The sequence below is a fragment of the Egretta garzetta genome, unplaced genomic scaffold (genome assembly GCF_000687185.1).
Source record: "Egretta garzetta isolate BGI_Z169 unplaced genomic scaffold, ASM68718v1 scaffold161, whole genome shotgun sequence".
NCBI classification, from domain to species: domain Eukaryota; kingdom Metazoa; phylum Chordata; class Aves; order Pelecaniformes; family Ardeidae; genus Egretta; species Egretta garzetta.
Window position 1 is genome coordinate 1,467,361 of NW_009258754.1, and position 13,947 is coordinate 1,481,307.

The 13,947-nt window shown below is 49.3% G+C and overlaps 1 protein-coding gene across 1 annotated transcript in view; it reads right to left on the reverse strand.

The window, feature by feature from the left end:
* Positions 1-13,947, reverse strand: part of SGPP2 (sphingosine-1-phosphate phosphatase 2) — a 21,458-nt gene that overhangs the window by 3,571 nt on the left and 3,940 nt on the right. The window contains exons 2-3 of the mRNA XM_035888869.1: positions 6,037-6,216; positions 3,439-3,528 (exon numbers count right to left, since the gene is read on the reverse strand). Coding sequence (XP_035744762.1) covers positions 3,439-3,528; positions 6,037-6,216 — 270 coding nt within the window. The remainder of the gene's footprint in view (positions 1-3,438; positions 3,529-6,036; positions 6,217-13,947) is intronic.

Here is a 13,947-nt window from a genome sequence, read left to right on the forward strand (position 1 = left end):
CCCGTGGAAACTACAGTCAGAGATGCAAACACTCACAAAAGGCCCCCAGAGCATCAAACCAGCACCCCAAACACAGTGGCACTCGAGCATCTCACCTGATGTTTCCCACCAAAGCAGAAATAACACTTTTCCTGTTCTGCCCTCTATTGCCTGAATTCCCTGCATGTTTTCATTTACGGTGCGAGATGCTACTCGCTTTCCTAAACAGAAATCCCCTGTTTGCCTCCCACTCCTATGGGTTACTCTGTTTCATCCCAGCAGGACTATAGTGCCACAGTGCGTGAAGTGATGCCAACACACTGTTTGTTTATCAGCTTTAAAATATTTAAGATAATTTCAGGATCAATGGCGGTGTTAAAAAAACAGAGCTACAGCACAGCAAAGGAGCAGGGGGGGCTACAGCATACCCTCTCCTGAGCGCGGTGACACCCGCAGTAAAGGCATTGACGCTCAGTCCATATAGCTCAGGGGGGAAAAAAAAAAACCCAATTTACTTTTTTCATAGAAACAATTTCGAGGTTTCTTTTTTGGTCATAAAAAGTGACCTTTTGACTACTCCCTGTATTGTACCCCCTCCACTGGCCGGCACAGGGCATTACTGATTTTACCTGGGGGCAGCAGAGTGGGAAGCTGCTGTAGCAGTAAGGCCATCACACCATCAGCTGTGGCTCCGGAGCAGCTCTGCTTCCCCAAGCCCCCGTCCCTGGCTGGCCCCAGGGGAGTATCCATTACACCCAGAGGAGGCCAGCTCTGCCTCCACAGCAAATGCCAAACCCATTACCCTGGTGCATTAAGAAAATCCCACAGCTGCCCCTGAAGGGTTAAAAGGAGGCTGAAAGGCTCCCTGCCTCCCCCCTGGTTTGGGGGCTGCCCTCAGCTGATGAAGCTCTTCTTGACAGGATTTGCTTTGGTCTTGGCTTGCATCTTTTTGGCATACCGTGCGGTCAACATGAACACCATCGCTCATCGTTTCAAATATGAGGCGACTCCGATGTGCTCCAGCAATGCTGAGACAGAAAAACTTCACTTCACTGAGATGGGGATCAAAAATTGGCCCAAAGCTTTAAGGTGGGGAGTAGAGGGATATTTTCAAAAATAAAATTATCTGGGGGAAAAAAAAGCAAACTACAACAAAACCCCAGTCCTATCGTCCCCAACTACATTTTGTTCCTTAAAAATAACTTCTACAGAATTACAGATTCTCTGCTCCAAACTGTGTTCAGATTTTCACTTTGGCCTTTCCAGGCACCTCCAGATTCCCACTTCCCCAACTCAGACTCCATCATCTAAGACCTAAAAGGAAGGACCCTGCCTTTCCCCTGCTCTCCACACACATGGGATATTCTCACATTGAGGTGGTGAAGGTGGATTGTTGTAATTAAATTCTCTCTCAGCCGTGCCTGCATATTGCTTCCACCCCATTCTCCAGCTGGGTGATGCTCTCCTAGTAACAGCCCAGGCCATGGGTGTTTATTCCCTTTTCCCTAAGCATAATTTTGATTCTGATACAGCTATAACGATGCAGATAGCTCTCATACCAGTTTACTGCCTCTCCAGGAGGTCTTTTAACAGTAACACCTCTTCTACTGACACAACTCTGCTTTCTGAGGCCGCTCCTGATCCAAAAGCAACACCAGCAATGCTGAAATACAGGCTGATTTGCAGAGCTGAGGCTGTGGAAGAGGAGCCCCCGTGCCGGAGCTTCAGCTATGAGTGTAGCAAAGCACGGTGCAACCACCTTGCCACTCCTTTTCTGGTTCCTCAAATGGGCAAAACTCAGTTACCCTCAGTCGATTGAGTATATTTTACCTGTTCATTTGCTTTACTAAAATACTAAGATTACTTAATGCATAATTATATCCTGTCAGTATTAATTTTCTACGGAAACTTCGGTTAAGAATTCATTAGATAAAGGCTGTTTTGGCGGGTGGCTTGGCTGGGCGGCCACTGTGCCTCGATCCCGCAGCATCTTGGACAGCTGAGGCTGGGAGCCATCCCGCAAAGTCTGGTAAACATCCCTGAACAACACTTCTTCCCCGAAAGGACCTGTTGCTGCAGGTGGGACAGGCGGTGCCACAGAGAGAGGGGGCTGCATTTGGGCAGCTGTGAGCATCAGCCATCTCCCCAGCTCTGTCCCCACCATGGCCCGCATGGGAGGACGACCTTGGCGAAGTATGCTCGCCCTTTTGACAGGCAGCGCTGCTCACAGTCCAGCTACAGAGCTTTTTTTATTTTAAAGCCCTTTTTTATCACGTCAAAGGCACAAAGGTCTTTTTCTTCTTTACCCTAAAATCCACCTAAATTTAGGAGTCTTTCATGATGAGGGACCAGCACGGGAAGCATGCAAAGAATTTTTACAGATTGACTTAAGGTCATTAGTCAAGAAAGGGTGACTCCAGCTTCGATTTAAGATATTGTTTTGATCCACTAGGCCTGGAAGGGAAGGTCAAGCTATATTTTATAGACAACCTTAATCTCTTAAGGGCTCCCTTTCTTACAGTCATCAAGTCTCCTTATTACAAACATAATTATTACTTAGTAAAAAAATGCAATTATTTATGCATACGCAACCAATGAACAATGCATATCACACTCCTGCAGGGAAGCAGCCAGGAGTTTTTATCCCTAGTTAGGCAGCTGCACCCACCCCTCTGACCCTTACATGTAACAGGGCAAGAACATTGCCTCTCGTCAGGAAGGAACCAGCTACTGCCTCATCAGTGTTACACCGAAATCTGCTCTTAAAGCAGGGTGGGCATCCCTAAACAACTGTGCCCAACAAGTCTGCCAGATAAAGTCACCGACATTTTATGATTATTTCTGCACAAAGTATTTGTGCATCTCAAGCCTTTAAGAATGAATTTCCCACCAGCTGAAATTGAGAAGCTTGTCACAATATTTTGTTTTTAGTGCCGTGTCCCTGTAGGCTAACAGGGGACACGTCGTCGCCCAGGCCCCCGGCGGCAGCTCGCTTGTCACGGTTTACCCTCGCCGCTGTGACTCACGCCCCTGCTATTCCTGCCCTGACACTCCCAGGCTAAACCAGCCCAGAATATTTCTGGCTGACAAGAGTGATACTATTGCACAAAAGGCTTAGCTAAGGAGCAGCGCCAGTTGCCCAAGTGCATTCCTCGCAATTAAAATTTCAAAACAGAGAACTACCATTCGGATGCCACACCAACCTCACCCAGCTCCTCAACCCACGCGCGCTGCTGCTTCCCTAATGGGATAAATAATTCCGCTGTGGATTCAAATAGCAATAGCCCAAGGGTTTCCTCACAGCTGCCTTTGAACATACAGCCTGGGATTTAGTGGCATGACTCCCGTATCCCTGCAGTGGCACGGCCAATGCAGGACGCACATCGCTTGAAGAGTGGGAGATGGGAATCGCTGTAGGTACACGGAGCTGGAGGCACAACCGGTGTGGGGCATCCTTACCAGGACTGTGTGCATCCCTGTGTAGAGCCTGCTGAGACACACCAGCATTGAAAACACAAACGCTGCAACCAGGCCTAGTTCAAATGGATACTGTGAAAAGGAGAAAAAAAAAATAAATACACACATTACACCGTTATCCACTTTAGCATCAGTATATATCCAAAATAAAACACCCAAGCAGCCGGACTGATGTAAGGGTCTTGTGCTGGGAAGCAGCTCCTGAGCTGTACTTTCCCAAAGAGATCGATGTGAGCCAAGACAAGACCTCACATCGGCCAACACGCAATCCCGCCGGAAGGTCGTTTCATTATCTCTGGTGCCCACATGTGCGCAGGTCTACTCTTAGTAGGGGGGAAACCTGGGAAATACATGACATTTGCAGAGTATTTTCCCCCACAATACCCACCTGCAAAATCCACATTAGTGGTAAAGGCCTAAAGTAAAAAAGGCAGAGCATGTTGTACAAGTGATGCCCGAGGTCGAAGTGCAGCCTCAGATCACCCGAGGGAACACAACAGCCGCGGAGCCTGCCCAGAAGTGTGGTCAATAGTCCCCAATCAGCAGGCTAGGAAGGGAAAACCAGTGCTGGGCTGAAACCACAGGCCAGCTATCAGAGCAGCTGGATTCCCTGTGATGCTCAAGGTTTAATCATCTTCTTATGATGCTGGTTTTGCTTAATTCCCCCTCTGAGTTGCCTATGAATGTGGAAAGGAGTGTTGAAATAAATCAACATTTAAAAAGGAAAAAAACCCCACACATTCGGTAAAGAATAAGCTTAACATATTAGCCCTTGATCCACTCATTCAGATCCTGAAACCGAGTGGGCTGGTGGGCTCCTTTCAGTCTGTAAAGGACGCTTTTCTGAAAAAAATAAACCAACCCAAAATGTAAATAAATAAAATTAATTCATCCATTTGACACAAAGTCTCCATCTGCTGCTGAGAGGCTGATGACTGACCAGGGTGGCCACAGGTCAGCACAAAAATGCTTCTGTGGAAATTCTAAGCATAACAACTTGCTTCTGAGCCTCTCCCTGGCGTGCTCCAGCCTCCGGAACAGAGCGCTCAGACCTGGCTGCAGATGTCACTCCCAGTTCATAAAACACTATTTTTCCCTCACTTCTCTAAGCCTTCAGAGGATTTACGCCCACTTTATTCCCCGCTCAGCAGGCAGCCTGGGAACTAGTCCAGGTCGGTAATTGATGACTAGGGCAGCTTTAGAAGATAGCAGCATAATGCACTGGTAGATTTTTCCTTCTTAATAGAGGCAATTAAATCATTTAATTATTTTACAGCAGCTTTATTGTTTTATGGCAGTTTCCAAGAAGTACGAAATAGCCTGTGAAAAGCCGCGTGTCCCACCAGTAGCTTATCGATCGAGGAGGAGGAGGAGAAAGTGCTGCTGAGCAGGCCTTTTGGGCAGGTCTGACACACGGGGTGGATCTGGCCTTCCAGTGCTGACAAATATCCAGTCTCACGGCTCCTCCTCCCCGTTCCCATCCTGCTGCCAAGCTGCACCGTCCAGTTACCATCCAGCTCCCAGGGAGCAGGCGGCTGGCAGGGCAGCTTTGGGCACCACTGACCGCTTGCTCACCCCTGCACGGGGGGAAGGAGCAAAGGGACCGGATGGGTCTGGAAGTTCAATTAATTCAGAGACCTCAGTGTAATTCAGAGATCTTCGTTCCTATGAGTTCCAGCCCCAGGACACAGCACCTTTCATCAAATGGGCAGCCACCTTTTGCCCCCGCAGACCCGCTGGCACCATGGGGCAGGACACCCAGGGATGCTGTGACAGCGAGACCCCCCCGGTTGTACCAGGAGCCCTCCTGGTTACATGAGTTTATCTTCAAAATACACTTGAGAGGGCTGAGAAACACGCTTAAATACAATGCAGCCAGGAAGTTATTATTGCTAGAGTACAGGAAACACGTGTTTAGATTCATAAAATCAAATTAAAATAATCACCATGGAGAAATGAGTTTCTGGGAAATAAAACTTTTAGAAAGATAAAGGGCTGACGGTTTGGGGAAAATAATTAGGAGATCTCCCCGAGGAGCCTACAGCTCCAGTGCAGTGAAACTGCTGTCACTTCTCTGACAAACAGGCTCTCAAATCATATTGTATGCTGCGAGTCTAACACAGGTTAGAGCCAGGAGACTTCCAAGGATGCTTTTCCTGCATCACAAAAAAAATAGGTGACACAGAGCTCCTTTGGTTTCCCTGGGAGCCAGCGTTTCCTGACGAGCAGCATTGGCTTGTCGGGCATGGGGCGAGCACAAAACGCCAACCCCAGGCACCTTCTGCAGCAGCACCGCGGCTCCCTCCACCATCACCCCGCATGTGAAAACACAGTGAACCCACCAAACCACAACAGGCTCTGAGTGGGGCTCGTGCTACAGAAAGGAGATTTCTGCTGAATCTCTTCTTGTGTCTATTATTGGCCAGCTACGGGTAACAACAGGGAAAAATACACGCCTGTGAAAAGAAATAGAGCACTCCTCTGGAAGTGGCAACAGCTTTGGATTTGCCAGTTTTCTGCATCTCACTGGAAGCACACACATGCTTTTTGCTTTTTTTTTTGTCTTTTTGTATCCCCTACCTTATACTGGTTTGCGGTTGCCATGAGAAAGGAGAAGGAGATGGCAGTGGCTGCCATGGCGTGGGTGGAAGGCATCCCATACTCTGCAACCGTCCTCATTTCCAGCTTGACGACCGGTGGGGAGAGGGGCCGAGGCCACTTCAGGATGTCCTTGGAGACTTGGCCGATGTACATCACCACCTGGGGGGAGGAAAGGCCATGGGGTGGGCAGTCAGCACGGGCAACCCCTACTCAGCCCACCCCAGAACCACCTCTATTTCTGCACTTTTTCCTGCAAAATCCACCGCCCCAAGTGCAGAATTTATCCCCTGAATTATTGAAGGGGTTTCCATTATCCCGGTCAGCGGAGGAAGTGGCGGTTTTACTGCTCCGTGTTGTAACCTGATCAGAAGCGGGCCCAAAGGAAGGCTCGCTGACGAGATGCAGCAGCACAGGATGGCATGAGACAGACAGCTGGCTCCCACCCCACCCTTGAGAAGTTTAAGTTCCCTCCCTATCCCTTACAACCCTTCTCCTGCAAAGCAAACAGGTATAAGAGAAATTTTTCCGCCACCACCTTGCCCTGCCATATCCCTCCCAGCTCCACGCAGCAGCTCTCCCATTCCCAGCAGCTCCCAGTGCACCCACCACACAGGGTGCTGCGGGAAACCTGCTGGGACGTACGACCCGCGTGGCTAGCAAATAACAACTTTGGCATCCTTGGGGAGGCAGCAGAGAGAAAACTGAACAAGTTGTGTAACTCCCGCCTAACTCCCTGACAGCAAAGGGCTTTTGTGCCCTGCTTGGGGCACCAGAGGTTTAACCAAGGGCTCCATTAATCACCTACTGAGCACTGCGATGCCATCATTTTTGGGGGAAAACATCATATTCTCAGGTCACTACAAGCCATAGGGATGGGAAGCAGAGGCAAAGCTGGCCAGCATCCCCAAGAGGTGCAGCCCATCCAGCAGTGCCCACCCCCCCCACGCTGACACCCTCTGCTCCTCAGCATCCCATTCCCAATGGCAACAGCATCCAGAGCGAGAAGGATGTGAACAGAAGTCACCCAGGCCATCCCTGAAGGATGTATTTGCTTTCTATTGCCCCCATCCTTCCTTTGGATAGTGCAGTGAGACATATGCAAAGCAAGCTCTACAGAAGAAAGCAAACTTTTTTTTTTTAATACAAAAATCAAGTTAACTGGTGTCTGCCATGACGGCTCAGTTGCTGTGCGAGACAGCTTGCTGTTCTGCTTCTCACGCTTCCACTAGCAAAGGAAGGGTCTTAAAACAACACCCTGCCCATGCTGGTGTTAGCCATATGCCAGAGCAGCAACGCGATCAGCTGCTGCCACAGTTGTCACCAGCCACGCTGCTTCCCTCTCTCTCCCACCAGCCATTTAAAAAGTGGCTTCACATTAAAGGAAAGACATCAGGATTCACAAAGGAGGACCAGGAAAAAGCCAAAACGTCTCCTTCCTTCACTCCCTCTCTACAGCAAAGGGCACGCCACGGGGAGTGCCAGGCTTACAGCCAGCACCACAGCCTGGAGAAGCGACTGCTGCCACCTTTGCATCTTTCACCCCTTGTCGCATGAATCACATCACCACCTTATTATCAGCAGCACCTGCAGCACGCCTGGCTGCTCCTACCTCACCCTGACCCATGGGGCATAAGGCAGCTGGCAAATGCCACTGACCGTGAAGGGTCCAGGCAGAAAGGCTCAAGGAACGAGAGCCTTAAAGAAACCACTGCATGGGTTTATTTGGTTAATGCCACCAGTTTCCAAATGGGTGCAGGCACATCTTTGGAAGTTAATTAAATTCCAGGGTAGAAAGCAAAATTATTCTCTCTAACAGAACATAGAACATCGAGGCTACCATTGGCAATACCATCTGAGAGGCCAGGTAGGCCGAGCCAGTTTATCAGCAGTCCTCTCTAATAATGACTTCCACTTGTAGAAGTATTATTAGCACTGGTACGTAAGGGTATTACAGAAAGGGAAATGAGTCATCTTTGAAATGAAAGCTATGCTAGGACTCCTCTGATGGTGAAAAACAGGCTGAATGCTGGAGGTGGTATGGGTCAGCAAAAATACCAGGCATTGCAGATTAAATTCTGACCCTTATATTTTTTAAAAACACATGTTGTATAGACACATACAGTAATAAGAGGTGACACAACCTCCATAAAATATGAAGGGGAGTCCAGAACACGTACAGATGGAGCACTGCCCTCCAAAGCGCCAACCTTTGCCTTTAGCTTATCTGGGTGCTGTGCACATACTTCTGCATGCATTGCCCTGGATTATTTGGCAGAAGCAGAAGTTGTGGGAGTGGTAAAACCTCCCCCATCATCTGAACTGGCAAGCTGCCCTGAGAAGGCAAAAGATGACAAGTGCACCATTGCTAAAAGCCACCCAGCAGAGGTGTTGCTCTGGTTCGCTTGCCTCACCACGCACTGCTCACAAGCAGCTGGAGGAGCACGGGGCTGCCCAGGCTCCACACGGGCTCCTTGTGCTCGCCGCACGGGCTCCTTGGCTTGCCGCACAGCAAAGCAGCAGTCCCAAGCTCCTGCCTGTGGTGGGCACGGGTTGCCCACCCTGGGGCCCCACAGCACGGAGCAGGGCAGGCAGAGCACCAGCTGGGACCCATGCATCCCTCCCCAGCCCAGCCCAGCCCAGCCCAGCCTCCTGGGGACCATCGCACAGTCAGCAATGGAGGGCAACATCCCTGCCAGCGTACCAGGCACAGCCTCCCAGAGCTCAGCCACCAACGGTTAAAAAAAAAAAGTAGGAGGCCATGACCGATGCAGTCACTACGTGACAAGCGTTTTGCAGAAACACACTTACAGCAATATATTTCCTTGCAGGCTGTAACTGAATTGCACTCTACCGCAGCTCTCACCTTCTGAGGATGGTAGGTAACTGTCTTGGTTAAGTGGCATATTCTCTCTTAAGCCACTTTTCATTATTCCCTGACCTTATTTCTCTGCCATTTTGGATTTATTCTCTAACAGTCCCAGGAAAGAAAGCAAGCAGCCTGAAAGTTTTGGCCTGTTATCAGCTTTTTTCAACCCAGAAGAAGAGAAAACCCTGGCAATAAACCAGTGAACCATAAGCACTGAAAAGGAGGAGAAGGGAGATGGAGAGATGAGCATGAGGAACAGGCTAAAGATCAGAGAGCTAAGCCTCACCTACACTTGATTTGAATCACCTCTTTGTGCAATGCAAAAATATTTGATAGCCCTGGAATAAACTTAGCATGGGCAGAAATTACCCCAAGCCCAGACCAGCAAGTAACTTGGGATTGCTTGGGTCCGCAGGACTGGGAAATTTTGCTGTGATTCCCAGACCACCCTTGGTAAGCCAAACAGCACATTCATGATGGCTTTGGACAGACAGACAGGGGAGGGTAGGTTAAGCTTGACCCAGGAGTGTGTCACCTTGTAGCAGCTGATCGGCAGCAAGTTTATGTGTTTCAAAGCCTAAAGCCAGGCAATCCCTCAAGCCTGCTGTGCTGGGCTTCCCCCAGCTCCCCTTTCTTCACACAGGCTGGGAAGATTTAGGGAGGAAGGAGGGACTAGTCTCAAACTGTACTCACCTAAGACTTAAATAATACCCATTCCAAAAGTCTTTACGTGCTTGTGGACTTTTCCACCCTATGGGTCTCCTGGCCCAAAGCTGAATGTTGGAGAGAAGGGGACAACAGCCCCTGGAACACTGAGCGAGCAGACGCCGTTTGCTGTCTTGTAGGCACAGCAAAGAAAAGCAACCTTGAAGCAAATAATTTCTTCACGCTTTATTGTTCCATTTGCTTCTTTCCTACGTTGCTGACATTTTTTGCCTACCTGGAGTGCCGTCTCACAGCTCTCAGTGCTATTCTTCTGTGCTTATTTCTAGCACAGGCTCTCTTGCACCCCGTCCGAGTGACACAGATCAATCGAATTTTCCACAGTTCTGGTGGAAAATGGTTTGCAGACATCTTCAGCATGAATAATTTTAATTTGCACATTAAGAAGTACCTCTGTCTCTGCATGGGGAATTTGTCTGAACCCGGAGACTTTTCCATTACCGAAGCAACAAAGCCAAAGCCATGATGGATGGTGCAGGGGACACTTAGCTGGAGAGGGTAACTACACAGAAACACACGGGAATTTAGCTGAGACTTCAGAAAAGTTGATGGGGTGGGCATGGCTAATTCCCTTTGCTCTGAAAGCTGATGGCAGCAACTCTGGCAGCGACTCCAACTACCACGTACCTCAGACTGTTCAAACCTTCCAAAACGAAGCTTAACCGTTTCACACCTGAGTTACAAAGATATGTTGGAAAACAAGGGGGGCTGCTCAGGCTGGCAGGGAAGGAGAGGAGCTGAAGTTCAAGGATGGGAAAGGGAGGAGCACCACCAGTCAGCACCACAGCCTGCCTGGGTCACTGGACACCCACAAGTGTGGCCCAAACCTGGGCAGAAGCGAAGCTATGCTCTCGGGCATCAGACAGGTCCATACAGGGAGCCCTCACCCCCAGACCCTCACCAGTTTCCCACAGGAGCACCCTGTTAGGGGAGGCAAAGGGACCCTGTTCTACCTCTGTATTTGCAAGTCCTACAGTTGTGACAAATGCCACGACGTGAGTCCTTACTAAAGAAATGATGGCAAAAGCAAGGTGGCCAGGAGCAGAGGTGTGGTGGAGGGGTCACTACCAACAACCACGCATACGCATAATGCAGGGAACTGCCGCTTTCCCTTCTGTATGGAGGTGCGCACACACAGGCACCCAGGGAAAAGTAGCTCACATACTGCTGCTGCGGTGGGGACCCTCAGGAAGTTATGGCAGCTCCCTAATATCCGCAACATCACTCAACAGCGACACAGCAGCACCAGCTGGAGACACAGGAAATAAAACACATCCTCCCAGCCCCTTGTTCCAAAGCCACAGGGGCACGGCCCGTGGCTTTGGGGCTGTTGCTGCTGCTCCTGCCCAGCTGCGTGTTGCTCTGCTGGGGGCTGCACAGCTCCCCCATCCCCTGCGCTAGGCGAGCCCGGGGCTAGGCGAGGCAGGCTTTCCCTCCCTGGGCTGCAAGGGAATGTATTACCCACGCCTGGGTCTGCTCCACAGTGAAGCAGTAAGCAGCCTGGCTTGCTGAGCCACGCTTGAAATCTGGAGTACGGCTACCCTCATTTCTTCAGAGTCGAGCCAGCCTCTACTGTCTCTGCACTGCCAGGTGCTACAGCATCAGCTCAGCACGCTGCGGCCGCGCTGGGAACGCAATGCGGCACAGGCTGCGCCGGAGCTGCCGTCCCTGCCGGGGGTCCCACATTTATAACTGCGCAGGCTGAACGCGGGGGCCAAGGCAGCCAGCCCAGCACATGGGGGCGTTTTTCTAACCCAAGCCCACAACACCTTTATGCAGTTTGGGATTTTCTACATTTCCAGCGCTATGCAGGAGACCCTGAAGCCTTGAGAATTAAATCCTTACAACAAATGCAAGCAGCATTTAAAAATTACTTGGGTAATGACTTCTTACTTGTTGTACACACTTGCTTTCCTCTCAAAGGGTTTTTCTGGTATGCTGTAAGCAACTTAAAGCAACTTAAAGACTTAGACTCTCCTCAAACCCTGCTGCCTACCAATACTGCTGGGGCAGCCTGGGCTGTGTGAGGGGAACAGCATTCCTTCAGGTGAAGGAAAGGCAAATCTTTATTGCCACTATGGGTCAACAGCATTATATTTTACCACACAAATGTAATTAGCAATTGCTAGCAGCACAACAGCCTTTTTGCAAGGTTTCTTCTGACTTTGCTCTGAGTCATACATGGTTCATCTCCAAACATACATCCTCACCTGGGGCTTTGTACTGGGGTAAACAAGAAGAATCTATCTTTGCGTTTTAACAGATCTTGCTTTAGTGAACAAGGACAAATCAAACCCGAGGCATTGGCATCCACATAGGTCCAAGTGCCAACGCACTTATCCCAACATCTGCGGGGGTCCCCTCTGGGGCAAGGGGCTGTTCCCCTCCCTGTGGGCATCGGAGTCCCATAACACGACCTGGCTCCCTGACATTCACATGACTCTGGTATTGCTTCAGTAACCTAAGAAGTGGTTTTGCTCACCTGCAGGTGTTGCCTGGCATTTTCAGTGGTTTCCTCTCGCTACTCTTGCTGTCACTGTGGGCAGCACTTCTGCAGCAGCAAGAGCTGCACATATTTGCCTCCGCAGGGCGGGCACGTATGAAGGCACGCAGGCAGACACAGGCCAGCCAGCTCCATTTGTGGAGGCACGGGACCTCAAGGCGTGATTTCCCCTTTGGAACATTTACATGGCAGCTGCCCAGCCCCCGAAGCTGGCAGGTTTTAGGGAACAGGCGCAGCGCTGCAGGTGTGCTGTGCACGTCCGCCTTGCATGCCAGCCACCCCTCCTCTGCCACTGCCTCCCCACAGGGGCAGACGCACCCGAAGGCCCCGCAGGTGCACGAAGGTCAGGAGGAGCAATGCTTTTTGCACTCTCTAATATTTCAGCTGACAAAGGTGAACCAGAACATTTATTTTCACCTTCTGATTTTGCAGCTCTCTCTGCTATTGATCTATTAAAAGGACAAGATGAAATTCTAGAGAAGTTGTGGCGTCAAATAGCATTGGCGACTTCTTCCCCAAGACTCACGCTGTGGCAGCCCGACTTTGAATCTGCCGTTTTGGCTCCAAAACAGAAACCCTATAACCTGGCTCTAGAAACCCTGCCCTGCAATAGTATTTGTCATCTTCCCAGAAAGGAAATTTACAGTTTGAAAATGATGTTGCTTTTGTTTTTATCATAATCTCTGTGTGCTGATAGGAATGATGGAGCACATCGGGAACACTGGGAAGAGGGAAAAAAATACGGATGCACTATTAATAAACTGGCATTTGCAGGAGATTAGTCAAGCAGCAGCAGAGACTGTCTCCTGAAAGTGCCAGCTATTTTTCGTGGTTGTCAAGGCAGGTGTGACTTCGATTCACCATACAGAAATTAAACCAAGCACCCAGTCTGCACTGTTCAGAGCTTCTATTCTCATCATCCCCCAGCTAAGGTTTAAGCAAACAGCTACCGGCTGCGACTGTGCCCCTCAAGCATCACCTGGCGCACAATGAAAGAGGAGCAGAGTGAGGAAGAGCATGTTCTTCTGGAGACTTTGGAAAAACAAAGCCAGAACAACAACACCAAGAAAGCCTCGCGCCTCTAGGCGAATAACCCACCGACATCCTAGGATGTTCACTCTGCCTTTATAAGAAGTCTTCAGATAAAAACTATAATATATCTGACCACCTGGCGATGGGTCTAAATAAGAGAAATTTGGGCCCAGTGTCTCCTGGTAGCAGGAAAAAACAGTCACATGGATCTGCTTTACCATCTAACACCTAAAACTGAGAAGAAACTGTTATGACTTAGTTCTAGTGAAATACAAAAGGTTTCTGATTTAAACTTCACCTTAAATTATTCTGACTGAAATTTAGCAGTCCTGAACCAACATCGGATACGCAGCATTTACCTTAATTCCACATCTTGGTTGTGAAAGCTTCACTGGTGCGTCTTCTTCAAGGGTAGGGTAGGGCTACCAGTGCATACAAAATTCTCTCTCAATAAACACTATCATCTTGCACATGGCATTTTCGTTTATGGACCATTTATTTTTGCATTCTGACATTTTGTAGTTAGTTACATGCTTGAATACAGCCTTACATGTTCTTATGCAATGTAATATATGGTGCTTTAAGGAGTTTGACTTTCCAGTGACTACATTTATCAGCTCTTCCAAGCTTGTTAGGGTGAAATGTTGCAAATGCACAAAAAATAACACAAGAATGACTAAACCCAGAGTTCACTGCAAAATGTGTTTTCAAAGCAGCACTCAGGGATTCAGTCACCCCTCACAGTGATTGCAGGTAAATTCCTGCT